Source organism: Lissotriton helveticus, chromosome 2_1, assembly GCF_964261635.1.
Source record: "Lissotriton helveticus chromosome 2_1, aLisHel1.1, whole genome shotgun sequence".
NCBI classification, from domain to species: Eukaryota; Metazoa; Chordata; class Amphibia; order Caudata; family Salamandridae; genus Lissotriton; species Lissotriton helveticus.
Genome location: NC_136059.1, coordinates 335,147,351 through 335,164,864, shown reverse-complemented (window position 1 = coordinate 335,164,864; position 17,514 = coordinate 335,147,351). Strand labels below are relative to the sequence as shown.

The 17,514-nt window shown below is 43.2% G+C and overlaps 1 protein-coding gene across 1 annotated transcript in view; it reads right to left on the bottom strand.

Moving 5' to 3' along the window:
• TTC23L (tetratricopeptide repeat domain 23 like) overlaps positions 1-17,514 on the bottom strand; it is a 96,904-nt gene that overhangs the window by 59,726 nt on the left and 19,664 nt on the right. Inside the window, exons 2-3 of the mRNA XM_078674930.1 lie at positions 16,592-16,781; positions 11,928-12,051 (exon numbers count right to left, since the gene is read on the bottom strand). Coding sequence (XP_078531056.1) covers positions 11,928-12,051; positions 16,592-16,781 — 314 coding nt within the window. The remainder of the gene's footprint in view (positions 1-11,927; positions 12,052-16,591; positions 16,782-17,514) is intronic.

Sequence of the window (17,514 nt, the reverse complement as noted above, 5' to 3'; positions counted from 1 at the left end):
TGTATTCTATGAGCCTGGCTCAATGCAATCAATAATTAAATATGCCTCTCCCTCGTAACCTAAACGCAAAAGGTATCCTTCACGTGTTCAGATGAATGCCTTTGTGAGCAGAAGGGTAATGAATGAGGAAAACTGTACGGTGTCAGCGTCGCAGCATCGTGGTGCGCAACAGCTCGCCAGTGCATGAAGGCACGGTAGGGGTCGCCATTATTTTGCCCAGTGCCCAAGTTTTGCTATTCATAGATGGTCTTTGAGTCATCTACTTTTAGCACCCCATGGGTGCTGCACATGCTCCGGAGCATGTGGTCGTATGCACAATACGCATAATGGAATACATGTTAAGGTTCTATGTGGGTTAAATATGTGCTTTGCATGAGTTGCTGTACACGTTTCTTTCCCCTGCTGCGCACTCTGTTTTTAGGTGCCTATTCCAGTCCACCATTTCTGGTGGTATTGGTGTTGACGCCTTGTCTGTAAGGCGCACGCTAAAGGACACGCCTTGAGCGTGCACATCGGCTGTCTGAAAGAGACGCCGGGAGCTGTGCACGTGTATGGTGCGAGCAGGCGTTGTGATAATGCCGCGAGCCAAGCCGTACGTGTGCACAGCTGATGTCTCAGGCGCGTGCACCTATCCTGTCCCGCATCGCTAAGCAAAGCGGCAACAATAGATCTCGCTTATGCGAGCAGCGCATGGCGCTGCATCACATTGGTCAAGACCTAAAAAGGGACCCCTCCAGTGGCAATCCTCCCTCAATCATAGCAAAAAACATAGCTCCCCTATCTGTGTTATCTGGGGAGTTCAAGAGCATCCTAGAATGTGATAATTGAAAGGCCCAGGCATAGTACTGAAGATCCGGGAGGGTGAGACCCCCTTTCTCCCATCTACGCTTGAGCTTCTTCCATGCTATCCTCATGGCCTTGTATGCCCAAGCAAATGAATTAATAGCTTGTTGTAGCTTGTCAATCGCTTGTTTCTCAAAATGTAGGGGAATAGTGTTAAAGAGAAATGTAATTTTCTGTAGTATAATCATTTTAATTGAGTTAATCCGGCCAAGGGTAGTCAATGGAAGATGGGCCCAGAACTTTATAAGTTTCTGGCAATCTTTAGAGATGTTAATAAGATTGGTCCCAGCAATCTTGTCTATGTTCTGTACTATCCTGAATCCCAAATATCTCATCTCGCTCTTCGTCTGGTGTTGGCACTCCGGCAGATTCTACACCATAATCTCTGTCTTTTCTGCGTTTATCTCGTAACCAGACACCCAATCAAAATCTTGTGCGAGTCTGATACCCTGAGGGAAAGACGTCTCTAGGTCAGATGACAAAATCAGGACGTCATCCGCGTACAGGGCTACCCTCTTCTCCCAACCTCCAAACCTGAATGACGTAATGCTCGGCTCATCCCTTAAAGACTGAGCAAAATGCTCAATGTATAGATCAAAGAGAAGGGGAGAGAGTCCGCAGCCCTGTCTGGTACCTCTGGTAATCTTAAAAGGATTGGTCAGTTTCCCGTTTACTAGCAGTCTTGTTTGTGGGTCTCGGTATATGAGTTGTATAGTACGGCAAAATTTGGGTCATAGGTTAAACTTTCCCATTACTGCAGAGAGATATGTCCAGTTTACCCTATCGAAAGCCTTGGTGGCATCCAATGTCATCCCTGGCAACGGTAGAGAAAAAGTGGATGCCACATCTATAGCTCAAATAAAATCGTGTGTGAGATCGAATAGATTTCTACCTCTTATGAAGCCTTTTTGGTCTGAATGCAGGAGTCCACCTACCACTGTGCCCAACCTATCCGCGAGAATCCTTGTAAAAACGTCATAGTCTGCGTTTAGAAGGGAAATGGGCCTGAAAGACCCACAGTTTCTTTCCAGCTTTCAAAATGAATAAAATAGTAGCTTCCCCCCATGATGCAGGAGGACTAGCCCCTTACGATAATATATTATTGAAAAGTACAGTCATAAACGGAATTATGGCCTCTTCCAAAGATCTATACAATTCCGCAGGAAACCCGTCGGGCCCTGCGGCTCTACCCCCTTACCTGCAGAGATGGCCTTCCTGACCTCATGCTCGAATATATCCATTTCCAAATTTTCTCGCTGAAGGGTACTTAATGAAGCAGACAGTTTTCCGTCAAGCCAATCCATAGCCGGACTCTGTCTACTTCTCTGTCTTCTTCATATAATTCCTAGTAGAAGGAGAGGAAAGCTTCTCCAATCTCCTCATCTGTGGATACTGACGAAGTGTTATCCTCACTGTCTATAGGTTTTATTATATTCCGCATCCTGTCGGACTTGGCTTTCCAAGCTAAGTGTTTGCTAGCTCCCTCTCCATATTCAAAATGGGCCATTTTGCTAGCCTCCCATTTTTTTGTGATCCTCGGCTGGATGGTGGCATCTAACTGATCTCTCAGGGTTTTTAATTCCGCAATATACTCTTGCCGTTTTTCAGGGAGGATCTCTTTGTTCAGGCTCAGCTTGATTTCCTTCATCTTAGAATCCGTCTGGGCCACCTCTTCCCCATATTGTTTGTTCTTATAACATACTCTACTTGTGGCCCAGCCTCTTAAGCAAGCCTTCCAACCATCCCACACTACTGAGGTTCTGGCCGTGCCAATATTAGTCATTAAAAAGCATACAGTTTCTGAGAATAGATGCTTTACCTCAAGGTCGTCTAGAAGTAGTGAACGAACAAACGTCCATACCCTTGATTGATCTTTCTCCATTAAAACCAAATCCATCCAAACAACCCCATGGTCTGGTAAGTGAGGAGTCAGATATCCCATGTCCTTGATCCTACCCCTTAGGTCATGGCTCACTAAGAAATAATCAATCCTCAACATATGTCTGTATTTGTTATTGTAAAAGGAAACACCTAACTGAGAGCCCGTCCTTTCCCTCCAAACGTTGCACAATCCCGAAGTACCATCATTGTTTGCAGATACACCCGCGATTTAGGAGGTGTGTTTCCTGCACAATGATAACTTGTGCCAGAGAGTCTCTCAGATATTGCAAAATGTTTGCCCTCCTGCTCGTAACTCGCAGCCCATTGACATTCCAAGATATAAGCTGTATCAAGGTCATGGCGGTTTAAGCAGCGGAGCTTTGAACATGCTGGAGTACCAAACTCGGGCCAAACAGAGCGACAATACATGAACTGACCTAAAAGGTGAATGAGGATTTTTTTTTCTTTTCTTTTTCTGCCCCTGTGCTCCCCACCCCGTGTTCCCCCCTGCTCCTCCGCTGGAGAACCCTACCCCCATTTACCTGGATTGCTAGTCCAGCTTTTGCCTGCCGGGGCAACCAACACCGATCCTTCATTACATAACATAAAGAGAACTGAAACAAGAGCGGAGGCCCTGAAGAGAGAACACTCCATTACTAATCATCTAAAAAGTGTGCTAATTAAGCATGAGCGCAAAATCCGCTCCGCTCGCGGATTTTGCGGATTTTCGGTAAATTCGCGATCCGTGAACTCTCGCGAATTTACCGAAAATCCGCAATCCGCGAGCGGCGGATTCCTCGGTCAAAAGTTCAAGCCTAATTTACGATGGCGCCGGCAAGCTGCCAGCGCCATCCTCAAATAGGTACTTAATTAGCTTCAACAGGAAGCTCTAATAGATAAGATAAAGCAGGGGCTCGAGCGCCTGCTTTATTTTACCAATTGGAGCTTCCTGTTGAAGCTAATTAAGTAACTTTTTTACGATGGCGCTGGCAGCTTGCCGGCGCCATCGTAAATTATTTACAGCAGGGGCACAAAACGGTGGTGTCTTCTTGAATAAATATGAAGGGCAGGGTTCATTCTGGCACGACGGTCCTGGCACAAAAATTAAACCTCAACAGCAAGCACTTACAGATATCCGTTACGCATGTGCCCTAGTTGAAGCTTAAATTCAGTGACTCATTCATCGGCCTTTGCATCCTTGACTTTCACGAGCGCAATCCTCGTGCTGTTCCTGTGGCCAGGAGCTTGTGTATCTTTATCTGCTGCTCTGATATTTCCAGCCTCGACGGTTCGCTGGGCTTTAGCGAGTTCTCAATGTATTACGGAGCAATCATGCATTTCTACATCCTTCCACTTGAAGTGTGCTTTTAAATATTACACCACACGCTAATCAAGTTGAACATGATAATGAGAGCACGTTCACATTGTTAAAGTAAATGAGGCAAAGCACTTAAAGTGGACGCACATTTGAACCACATTATATGCTCTTCAATATTGAATGGTCGAGGCAAAACTGTGTTCGTTATCGGGGGGTACGTGAAATAATGTGTTTCTCGTTATCTTGACTAGTATGACTGTCTTACTTTGAAACCCGTGCACGAAGCAGTATTTCATACAGCTAGTATAATTTATTTACATTTTACATTGATTTTTTACTTTTTTTTTATGGTGACTTTTCCTTCAAGTTTGGACTCCAAAACACTCGACGTGCAATTCCATGGCAACCTTCAGCTGGAGAGACCCTGCAATCGTACAGTTCAATACAACTTCATGAATAAAATCGGGTAGAATGAATAACGCGCAGTACAAACATTCAATTGGAAATAGGACGAGACTGAAACAGAACAAAGCAGTTCTTTCCAATAATCCTTGCGCGACAGATATGCACCGTTAGAATGATTCCTCGAGAAGAAAGCAGTCAAGGAACATATGCCCTTCAGCTAAAGAGTAAACACCGTAGTGCAGATGTCCACGTTAGAGCTTCTGATCAACACTTTAGTTTCCCCTTTTCCTATGAAAAAGTAGACGTTCAGACTAGTTCTGCTTCTGTGTCTGCGATTTCCCTCCACAAAGAATCACATACAGATGCAAAATATTTAGTTTGGAATCAAAGTGGAACCCTGTGTACAGAGGTGCAGATGTTTCATGAAGTTTTTTTTAAATTTTTTGTCTCGCATGGAAGCCCCGTCCGTTTGGCCCCGCCCACACACTCGACGAAGCCCCGCCCCCAAATCCGCCGATCCGCAAAATCCGCGGATTTTGCGGATCCACGATCCGTGAATTCGCAAATTCGTGAATCGTGGATCCGCAAAATCCGCCCATGCTTAGTGCTAATGAAGAAATGTCTCCCTTGTCTTAAACCAAAATATATTTGGAGAAATAGTATATTGAGCCCATTACTGCAGAGAGATATGTCCAGCTTACCCTATGGAAAGCCTTGGTGACATCCAATGTCATCGCTGCCAACGGTAGCGGTAGAGAAAAAGTGGATGCCACATCTATAGCTCAAATAAAATCGTGTGTGAGGTCGAATAGATTTCTACCTCTTATGAAGCCTTTTTGGTCTGAATGCAGGAGTCCGCCTACCACTGTGCCCAACCTATCCGCGAGAATCCTTGTAAAAACGTTATAGTCTGCGTTTAGAAGGGAAATGGGCCTGTAAGACCCACAGCTTCTTTCCAGCTTTCAAAATTACTGATATAGTAGCTTCCCCCCATGACCAGGAGGACTAGCCCCTTCCGATAATATATTATTGAAAAGTACAGTCATAAACGGAATTATGGCCTCTTCCAAAGATCTATACAATTCCGCAGGAAGCCCTTCGGGCCCTGCGGCTCTACCCCCTTACAAGCAGAGATGGCCTTCCTGACCTCATGCTCGGATATATCCATTTCCAAATGTTCTCGCTGAAGGGTACTTAATGAAGCAGACAATTTTCCGTCAAGCCAATCCATGGCCAGGACTCTGTCTACTTCTCTGTCTTCTTCATATGATTCCTGGTAGAAGGAGAGGAAAGTTTCTCCAATCTCCTCATCTGTGGAAACTGACGCAGTGTTATCCTCACTGTCTATAAGTTTTATTATATTCCGCATCCTGTCGGATTTGGCTTTCTAAGCTAAGAGTTTGCTAGCCCCCTCTCCATATTCAAAATGGGCCATTTTGCTAGCCTCCCCCTTTTTTTTGTGATCCTCAGCTGGATGGTGGTATCTAACTGATCTTTCAGGGTTTTTAATTCCGCAATATACTCTTGCCGTTTTTCAGGGAGGATCTCTCTGTTCAGGCTCAGCTTGATTTCCTTCATCTTAGATTCCGTCTGGGCCACCTCTTCCCCATATTGTTTGTTCTTATAATATACTCTACTTGTGGCCCAGCCTCTCAAGCAAGCCTTCCAAGCATCCCACACTACTGAGGTTCTGGCCGTGCCAATATTAGTCTTTAAAAAGCATACTGTTTCTGAGAATAGATGCTTTACCTCAAGGTATCTAGAAGTAGTGAACGATCGAACGTCCATACCCTTGATTGATCTTTCTCCATTAAAACCAAATCCATCCAAACAACCGCATGGTCTGGCAAGTGAGGACTCAGATATCCGATGTCCTTGATCCTACCCCTTAGGTCATGGCTCACTAAGAAATAATCAATCCTCGACCTATGTCTGTATTTGTTATTGTAAAAGAAAACACCTAACAGAGAGCCCGACCTTTCCCTCCAAACGTTGCACAATCCCGAAGTACCATCATTGTTTGCAGATACACCTGCGATTTAGACAGGACATTTGCTCTACTACTTGGAGATTTGTCAAGTTAAGGATCTAACACTATATCAAAATCCCCAGCCAGGATGATTTTTTCTAGAAATTCGAGCAAGTTTGAGAAGATAGAATTCAAGGCAGAAGGGTCATCTTGATTCAGTCCGTAATAACCAACCACTGTTATGACAAAACCCTGACTAGTCACACTAGCAATAACCCACCTACCACCCGGGTTTACCACTGTTTTTAGAACGCACGCATTGGCTTTTTTTTTAACCAGTATAACAACACCTCTAATGTTGGTTCTCTGATTTGTTCCAATAAGATGTTCTACCCACTTCAATTTGCTACAAATTGCAACCATCTCCTCCTTTAGGAGGTGTGTTTCCTGCAAGATGATAACTTGTGCCAGAGAGTCTCTCAGATATTGCAAAATGTTTGCCCTCCTGCTCTTAACTCGCAGCCCATTGACATTCCAAGATATAAGCTGTATCAAGGTCATGGCTGTTTAAGCAGCGGAGCTTTGAACATGCCGGAGTACCAAACTCGGTCCAAACAGAGCGACAATACATGAACTGACCTAAAAGGTGAATGAGGATTTTTTTTCTTTTCTTTATCTGCCCATGTGCTCCCCACCCCGTTTTCCCCCCCTGCTCCTCCACTGGAGAACCCTACCCCCATTTACCTGGGCTGCTATTCCAGCTTTTGCCTGCCGGGGCAACCTACACCGATCCTTCATTACATAACATAAAGAGAACTGAAACAAGAGCGGAGGCCCTGAAGAGAGAACACTTCATTACTAATCACCTAAAAAGTGTGCTAAAGAAGAAATGTCTCCCTTGTCTTAAACCAAAATATATTTGTAGAAATAGTATATTGAGCATTACATTACACATGTATTTTATTTCCCCCCTTTTTTTTTATTTCCCCTTTTCCTCCTCCCCAAACTCTAACTAACGTGAGAGAAACTGATATATGTGAGAATCTCTTAAAATGACTTCCCTCAGCTTTTTAGTGGTGATGGTTCTACCTAAACTTTCAAGGAGCTCCTCTGTCTCCTGCACTGTCTTAAGATTGTACATCTTGTTGTTATACATGACTTTCAGAAGAGCAGGGAATTTCAGCTGAGCGAACGCACTCAATCTCTTGAAGTCGTCAATCTTTTTACCCAGCTCCCATTGTCTATCCAGGGTTGTTTGTGCCAAATCCGAGCGGATTTCATAAGCAAAATCTCTGGATTTCAAGGACCTTTGCTTTAGGGCACAATTGAGGATCTTCTCTTTTAAAGAGAACGTAAGGAAGTTTATAAGGATTTTCCTCGGTTTTGTCCGATTGGGATGTTTCCGGTAAGGGTCCCTGTGGATCCTCTGTATGTCTTTCTTCAAGTACTCAACCGATTCCTCAATCTGGATAGACTCTTTTATGAGAGTGGCAATATAGGACTTAATATCCTCCCCTTCACTCCCCTCCGGGACATTTCAGAGGCGCAAGTTGTTCCTCCGTGAGTTGTTTTCTAACATTTCGAGTCTGTCTCGAAGCAATACTTCTTCTCTCTTAAGGAGTGTAATTTCTGTCCTAGCGACTTCAGCTCTTCTTTAATTTCTCCAACAGAATTTTCCAATACCTCTGTCCTGGAGTTCAGCGCTGCGGGGTGGGTGTGTAAGCACTGAAGTGCTTTTACGGTATTTTGGGCGGATTAGCACTGTTAACTGTGGCTGCATACTTTAAAAGATAACTGGTAGAGAATAAGAGTTACTGTTTTTTGCGGTCTTCAAACTGTGCCTTCTGCGGTCTCGTGCAGAATTTTATGATGTCTGGTGGCTCGAGCATGGTCAGTGACGCCTGCCTATTCTGTGTACCGGCAATTGAAGGCTTGCTCACGTACGTGGATGTGCATGTGGCCGGCCATCTTTGATTGAGCTTTTGCTCGGTGTTCACAGTGATAAGCACATTGATCAAGCTTATGTGTCAGGGGAGAGTTTTGCAATGCAAGTTGTTGGTCTCGGCTTGCGGTGGCAATCACACCTTGTTCCTTACATGTGTCTCACAACTTCTTCATACTTGAGTGGTTTGGAAGATCGGTGACACACACACACCTTGTTTTTCAATGTGTGTCACAATTTCCTCATAATTGAGTTATTGGAAGGATCAGTGACACGTGCACCTTTTTCTTTACGCATGTCACAATCTTCTCATTGTTTATGAATTGTTGGAGGAATTGGTGATCCACACACCTAATAATTAATACTCATCGTTGCCTTGCAGGAAGTGGTGACGGGGCACGCAGTATATGTGTTGGGCTTGCAATGAAAGTCAATTTGTCTCAGGACTTTGGCCAGGTTGGTTCTTCCATTTTGAGAAGTTGTTGTTATTCTTGTATTTTTCTCCTCACTGTTGCAACGACCTCCAATATGTCCCAGCCACCAGCATTTCTTTTAAAGAAGGGAGAGCCATTGCTCGCTTGGAAGCAATGGAGGAAGTTATTTGACTCCTACCTGGTTGCTATAGATAAAGAACGGTTCTCCATAGCTAGGAAGCAAGCTATATTGTTGTTTAACATTGGTCTAGAAGAAAGAAAAATTTATGAGGACCTAGAGGGAATACCAGTGGGCAGTGAAGATGGAGACCCTAGGGATCAGTATGAATTGCCCATAATGATGCTGGAGAATCATTTTGGTAGTAGGATTAATGTTGTTCTTGTAAGACATATGTTTTGTTTTTTTAAGAGCTCAGGCTAAAACTGAGAGAGTGGGGAACTATGTAGCCTCTTTAAGTACACAATCTCATACATGTGACTTTGGGAAATTAACAGACTCATTAATAAGAGACCAGTTGGTGGGATGAAACTAATAATCGGAGAGTGCAGAAGAAATTGTTAGCTAAGGATTCTGATCTCAAGGAGGCTTTAGACATTGTGTGGGCTATGGAGAATGCTTAGACCTGGGTTCGGGAATTGCAAGGGACACAATTGGATGAGCACATTAGTGCAATTGATGGAGCCAGCTCGGCTGTAGGGAAGAAAAGTGAGATGACTGTAAAGGGGTCCGGGGCTAAGTCTAATTCAAAGCCTGCTCAAACTGATACAGAGAACAAAGAATTCAAATGCTACAGGTGCTGCACATCTTTCTAATAGTCTCAAGTTTTTTTATCAGAAATGCCTACTGAAAGAATTGTGGGGAAATGACCATTATGCTAGGGTGTGTAGGGGGGAAATTGTGAGTGCTGTGGACGAAAACACAGAACTTGATGGTACTGTGGGGTTAACTGTGTTGGAGGACTGTGTGATTGATGAGGGTAGTTTGATAATACCCAAGATGCTTTGGTCATTGGTGGAGTGACATTGAGTGTTTTAATGGATTCAGATTCTCCCTATAACAGGGGCGGCTCCTCCGCCATGGCGGAGGAATGTCACCCCACTGCTTTCTCTTTTAGTTATTACAATTTTATGCTTGCGTTGCGGGCGGGCAGGTGGGCGGGGCTGCTCTGCTTACCCCCCCGCAAAACCCCTGCCTCGTGGGACGCACCCCCGCCCACGCCCGCCCACCCACCCGCAAGTTATGCCGGCTGCGAACTGCTCTATACCATGGTAAAGGAACAGCAATGGCATAAACATTATGGAGGGGAGGGCATTACGTTTATTGGTGACTTCAATCATGGAAACGTGGAGTTGGGACAGTTGTGGGCTGTAGATGGTGTTGAAGGTTGTGTGGTCCGCTATCTCTGCACTTGTGCCAATAAAATTCTACAAAACATTTCCATGTTTAGAACTTATTTCTATGCCACACCTCAACAGTAAATCCTCCATGTAGTAACCACACAGTGCCTAGCACATCCCCCCAGTGGCCATACATCCTTCATTGGCAGATCATATAAGTGCAAAAACATTATTCTGTATACTCTGACAAAAGTAAAGCAACAAAATAGAGACACACATCAACCAGTTGTTTAAGGCATGCCAAAGTGCGTGTACACACCAGTGGGAAAAATGTGTGCAAAATCATTATTTTTTCACACAATTTCAAGAAAATGAACCAAGATTGGGTTACAGTTCTGAAAAAACACTTACTGCTACATCAAGTGAAAACTCAACACAATGTTATCCCTTGTGTTCAAAGTTGCAAAATGCCATGAGGAGACTGGTTTGAGGAGATGTGTCCCACAAAATATTTCCTACATGAGCCAGTCTCCCACCAGGATGAATTCTTAGAACGTTTGTGCCTGTGTCTACAGGACACAGAGAGGAATTCCACTTCCGACTAGATTGCAGTGGAAAAATGTATATTTGTATTTGCCCAACCGGATGCAAAATACTAACCAATCTATGGTTAAATAGCATAAAACGTAGCCCGACCTCCCTAAACCATTAAACGCCTTATGCAGATTTTGGTCTGTGTTGTTGCTGATGCCCTTATACTGCACATCAGTTTTCATCGACACATGGGCTGTAACCTTTCTGTCACCATTCAAGACCGCTCTGAAAGAGTAAGTGCTGTAGAGCAGCCGTCCTAATGACTTAGTAGTGGTGATATAAGTAGACCAACCTAGTAAGAATCCGATGAGGAGTTAAAAACTAGAAATGGATGGATGCATAACAGAAGAAAAAGGCCAGAACTGGATATAAATGCTGTCATTTTAATAAAAAAAATAAAAATATTTCTAGAAAGGGAAGAAGAAAGACTGTGAACCTGACAATGAGACTAAACAGTTTGTTTACATGCATGAGCTAAGCGTCAACCTCAATTTCAGTACATAATATTAAACATTTTTATTGGTTTTACAAATATCAATATATCAGTGGCCGAGTGCTCACTGTGACTCTAATCCCTTCATTCTTGTCAAATCAAATAGTGTTTCAACATAAAGCCGTGCACAGTCCCACCCCACGCCTTCACATTTACCTTTTGAACCCGGGGTATCACTGTCTCCCTCAATCTCTTTAAATTTCACGACATTAAATGTAATAGAGACAAGATAAAAAAGAATCTCCTGTGGATCCATAGAGGAAAACTCCAAAGCACGTTAACAATGTTGGCAGGTAAAAAAGGCTTGACATCACTGGAAGTGGTTTACATTGTTGTATTGGGTGGAGAAGTGTGGCTCAATGGTTAGAGCGGCAGACCCTGATGCAGAGGTCTAGCCCGGGACCAGGGTTCAATTCCCCGCCTCGGCGGGTCTTGGGCTCAAAATTCCACGGACCTGACAATTCTCGCCTCAGTGCCTATTCCAATCATGGAGTCCCACTCTGCAACTCTGGGCAATAGCTTGCTTAATCTCCACAACGGCCCCCACAACGCTAAGGATGCCTGGTCTCCACCTTGGGGGTGCCCAGGAGTGGACACTTCACAGAGAAAGCCAGGATGGGTTCCACAGCGGTATTCGTACAAGTGCCTTGAGACCCTTGCGGGTGAGTAGTGCGCTATACAAGTATCAATTTACATTTTTTGGGAAGTACCTCTGAGAGTCAGGTAGCCAAATGCCAGATTGGCAAAGGACTGGGCGAGCCTCCAGTGTCCATCTCCATGGATTATTCTAGTGAGAGCCACGCATCGGACCAATTCTTTGTTTGCTTCATATATCTAAAGATAAAGTCAGAAGAACGTTATGAGGCATATTCAGAAACAAATCTCATTAGGAATATAAAGGCTTAATATGAAACAAAAGTGGTCTTCAAGTAAATGTGAACGTATATACTTTCAGGAGCTGGAAAGAGGCAATGTGACCCCTCCCCTATCCCTGACTTCCTATGCACTAGAGCACAGGTTGGGCTTTTAGCAAATTACATCACCAAGCCAACTCATGAGCCCACACTTGCCCACACTTGCTCTGCATGTTTTAAGGTAGCATTGTGTTTGCCTCCTTTAGGGATATTCTACATAGCTCTGCACTTTACAGTCTAGCTTCCTGAGCTGCAGTTGCACTCTTCTGCTTGGTGTTTAAAACAGCTTACCCAGCTACTGCTTCAAACAGGTTTGGTTTTGGCAGAAGGGATTAGTGGCCATGTGAGTGGGCCTTTCACAAAGCCTCTCCTTAAATTCTGCAGCCAAAGATAAGGGGATCACCTCCATTGACATAGAAGATGATCATGTGCCACGCTCACACCACTATGCACTGTGCATGGGCGCACTCATGAATGAAGGCAGAACACTTTAACCCTCTTCGGCTAAACCCGATGTAATATATGCCACATAGTGGTGCTAAAGAGCCACTGTGCACAATTAAGATGGGAGCTTGAGGACTGGACAGTAGCTGAAGGGTCACCATGAGCTTATCCAACCTCTGGTTCAGAATCACAATCTTCAAATGATATATGACTAACATATCTCAGTCATCCCTCATGTACACAATGTTTACACAACAACCACCACATTCAAGCTCTACTCACTGAAAAAAACAACTGCTAAATGTGTCAGTAACCAACTTCTGCATGGTATCCTCGATGCACTACTGATCTCTCACACTCTATTTAACAAGTTATAACTGTATCTCATTTCAGCAACAATGCTTTTTTGTTGCTGATCTGACTACATGTGTCCTGCCCCAAAGTTCCCCAGAAGATCATTACAAAGCAACATATCCAATTAAATATCCTACCCTTCAACTGCAAATGTGTATAAAGAATATCCACCTAACTTCAGAAAATATTCCACAAACAGGTCTCAGAAAGAAACTTACGGTCTAAGTAGAGTTTCCAGGTTTATTGCCTATGTTTGAAGAAACTAGAGCGGTGAGGGGAATACATTGCAAGCCAGCATACCATCCAAAGGACATCCTGCTACCACATGGCCATCAAAGCCATTTTCCATGCCTCTGTGCTAGAAACTGAAAAAGTACCTTTTTACCAATTCTTCTTCAATATTCCCTTATCTAGTCCCCTTTGCCCACATCTCCCCAGGTCCCATACTGCATGCTATGATCAGAAGCCCCCCTTTTCCTTCCTGAAAACCATGACCTAATGGCATCTTTAAACCACTCAAGCGTCATCTAAATGCTACAAAAAAAATTTAATAGCATAGTAAGCTGTCCAGAAGTGCCATTCATAGTCACTTTGTGTTGATGTTCTTCTATCGCCCAAATGGATTAGAGGGACACATTTTCAGAGTTGTTGTCATGCAGTATATCAGTCCATATTTCAAATAGTCACAAACCTTCCGTTGAAGAGTGGAAAGAATGTTATAACAAGATATAATATGAGGTCAGATACAATGGCCCTGAAAGCTGAGAAACAAATTAGATAAATCGGTTGATGCTTGAATCAACGGATTGGAAATTTGACTGACCTCTTCTAGTAAAGGGAAGGGCATGTACAATTTTACTTTGAGGAAAATCTGCATGAACATGCTGATCCTCCCAAGACCAAACTGCCACATCCATACATCACACGTATACAATATGCACTATGAATGCTGATGATTGGAGAAGCATATTTTATTTTCCACATCTGGTAGACACATCCTAACTCCCTCTGCTGCTGGGCTGGTGTATTTCGAGGAGGGTGAATTTCATTGAACATCAGAAATAATTATAATTGATGAACTCTAATTAAAAAGGATCCATCTCAGATATACTTTTCTTGTAAGAAAGCCAGGGGGAAATTATGACTGCGGCATGTGTTAGCAGCACAACAGTGGCAAACTGTCAAACAAAATAGGTTCCACTTCAGAAACAGCACCTACTGGAGAAGAGGATTACAGGGTCCTCAAGAAGAAAGGAAGATAAAGTTGAGCAGTAGAGGTCTAGATAGGTATATCATATTGTTGCTGATAGGCTGTTATGCAGAAATCTTCCAGCAGCCATTATGGAAGGAGGTCAGGTGCCATCACTTGGCTGCCACCATCGGATACTTCACCAAGATACAACCAGGACCTCTGCCAAAAGCCATGAGAAGCCTGACAAGCATCAGCAGTCACTATGGTAGGACCTAATGTGTCCTAATATGTCCTCCCCCGGCAGTCATTGAGAAGCTGCACTAGGCTTAAACCATAATTCTATTATTACAGATCTCACACGGCATCTTAGACCAGATGTCATACCAGGGCAAACTATGTCTCATTTAAGCATATAATAAGTACAGCATCCTCCAACTACTTAAACATCTTGCCTGTTGACTTCACATTCTCAGGAAACACCACCACCAGGTCCCTGAAGGAAAAAACCTTGACCAGCTAGAGAACACTAACATCTCACAACATGGTATTATCTCAAAGGCAACACTCAGGCCGTCATTACTCAACCAGGTCAACCCTGCCACCTGCCTTTAGAATGGGATTTGAATGTCCATTTCACAATCAAACTGAAACCTAGTAGAATCTGATCACCATAACAGCTACCGCTAACCATCCACAGAAACCACATAGCTTTAAATTCATGCTGGAACTGCATGTGATCCACCCTCTTCATGCTCTAAGTCCCGATACACTAAAGAGTTCTCAGACAACAAGTGAGCCAGCCAGAGCAGGAGAAGTGATGACAGCACTAGAAAATGATTTTCAGGAGACAAAAGAACATTACACAACATGTATGAAACTCATCACTTAAGCCCCTATTTTACGAACATCATTAACTTGACATTCAAGAGAAGAACAATCAAGACAACGAAACGCGGTCTCAACCATCATTGTCCCCCAATGTTCATCTGACCGTCCTTACATCCATCTTATTGCCAAATGTTTTCAATTGTAGTCACTCACAGTGAACAGAGCCAATGGTGAAGTCAGCTGATACACTACCCCAGCCTGCATGCTCTGGTGGGCTGAAGGAAAAGAGAAATAACACTTGAGCAAGGCAATTGATGAAGAGAGCTCACCAAGAAGCCCTCTAATATCTATCTATCTATCTATCTATCTATCTATCTATCTATCTATCTATCTATCTATCTATCTATCTATCTATCTATCTATCTATCTATCTATCTATTTATCTATCTATCTACATAGCGCAAACCTATCCAAAAGGCTCAACAGCTGCTGCTCAACAGCAAGAACTTTGGGGAGGAAGCTGAGTTTTTGATGGTTAATGCATTGTGATGTAGTGTGTTTTAAAGAGTCAAGTCTTCAACTCTTTCCTAAATTCAAGCAGAATTGGGCAAGTCTTGATGGATATAGCGATATTGTTCCTGATCCTAGGTACTCACATGCCTTGTTTTTGTTTTACACTTCCTAATCTGCAGTCTGATGATGTCCTGGCTGTGTGTGCACAGAGGTGGTGAGGTTGTCTGGAATAAAACGGGGCAGGTGTGTGCTGGTCATGGTGGCTTTCTAAGTAATGCAGCTAGTATTAAATATTGCGCAGACTGGTAAAGGAGCCAATGGAGTCCCATCTGGATGGGGTGATGTGATCAACATATATACCTAAATATGTGCTCAATAGATATGTGCATTTTTGCTACGATTTTTGGGGGCTGTTGAGACAGCAATAGGTCAATGAAAGATAGTACTGGGTGTGGTAGGAGGATCTTCCGCCATCCGCCAGGACAGCATCAGAGTTGCTTGATGTACTTGCTCAGCACAATCAGAGCTTTGTATGAAAGGTTTTTTCAGAGATGCTTCTGGTACCCACTCAGCCCTGAATCAAAGGGCTGCAGCCCTGAAAGGGTGCTGCAACATGGAAAGTAGAGTAAGCATGATCTCAGAAGTGCATGGCTGGTGGAAGTCTGAGAGAGCTGCGAAGAGCTCAGGGTAGTAGTGGACGTTACAAGGAGACTTGATAAAGAGACCATAGCTTTCAGATGTCAACTGGACAACAAAACACTGGAGATAGCGTTGTAACACTTTGCATCATCCATGGTCCTTTAAATCATTAAACACCAATGAGCTGCCAAGAAAAACATAACATGAGAATTTCAATAAAACAAATATCTCCAGTCTGGATTTACACATAAGTGGGAATAGTGACACTGCCCTGCAGAGTGAGTTAAACAACCCCTTCTGGGGGGTAGGGAGGCCTATAATGGAGAGGTGAGCTATACATTTTGCTACCATTATGCCTTTTGGTGTACAGTTTGTGCCTAGCCATGTGAAAAATGGCCATCATGCACATTACTTCTACTGCAAATCCAGCAGGCAGGAAGGAGAGTAAATGTAACAGATGTAGGGAATATACTTTAAACACTGTGTATACCTCTTTTTCTTTAACAAACTCTTCTACCATTGAAAGTGCATGAGTTAATTTTTCTTCTGGTCCAGAATCCCCGTCGATATACTGTTTTCTTCTGCTTGATTGTTTGGTCTCGCGCCAACTTTCTCTTGATGTACTACCATCCACAGATTCATTCAGATTTTCAGTGGAAGATGTATTTATACGATGCAACCTAAAAAAACAGACACATAATTGGTTGGCTGTCTCTTTTCTACACGCGTCGGATACCAATAGAGAGATTAGGGCACCTGATGTTTATTAATAAATACAGACACATGAGGGGCACATAGCTTTAAGACTCTTAAACTTGGCATGGAAATCACTGTTGAGCATTTTAAGATGATCACTATACATTATAAAGGTACCATATAATGAAAATAAGAAAGTAGCCCCATTGTGTGAAGGCCTGCCCGTAGTGGTCATGCGACGTAACTGTTTGTGGAATATTTGTATACTTCATTCAGAGCTTAGATGCAGGAAGATAATTTACAAAATGATTTTACAGAACTCTCCTGAAGCATGGCAGTCTTTCTCTTGCTAACAGATCACAGAATTTCAGAAAACCATGTGAGCACTCCCTAATGTTAGACAGGAACTGTTAAGTTTCATAGGTTCCAGGAAATTCATTAGACCTCTGGCCAAACTTCTATGGCTAATTCAAGTACCTCAAAAATACTAAGTAATTGTTCTGGCGGTAGCACACTCCTGTGTCTACTCTTAAACAGCTAACTTATAGAGGTTGGATACATTTGCATAGTAACTTCTGAGCTGCTTTTCTTTAAGGAAGCTACACTCCTTAATTAGAGGATCAATTCAAGGACATTATGTTATTTAAAAATGGAGAACCAATGAGGTGTGACTTTTCCAAAGTGAATTGAAGATATGATATCCTTTCTAAGTGTGTA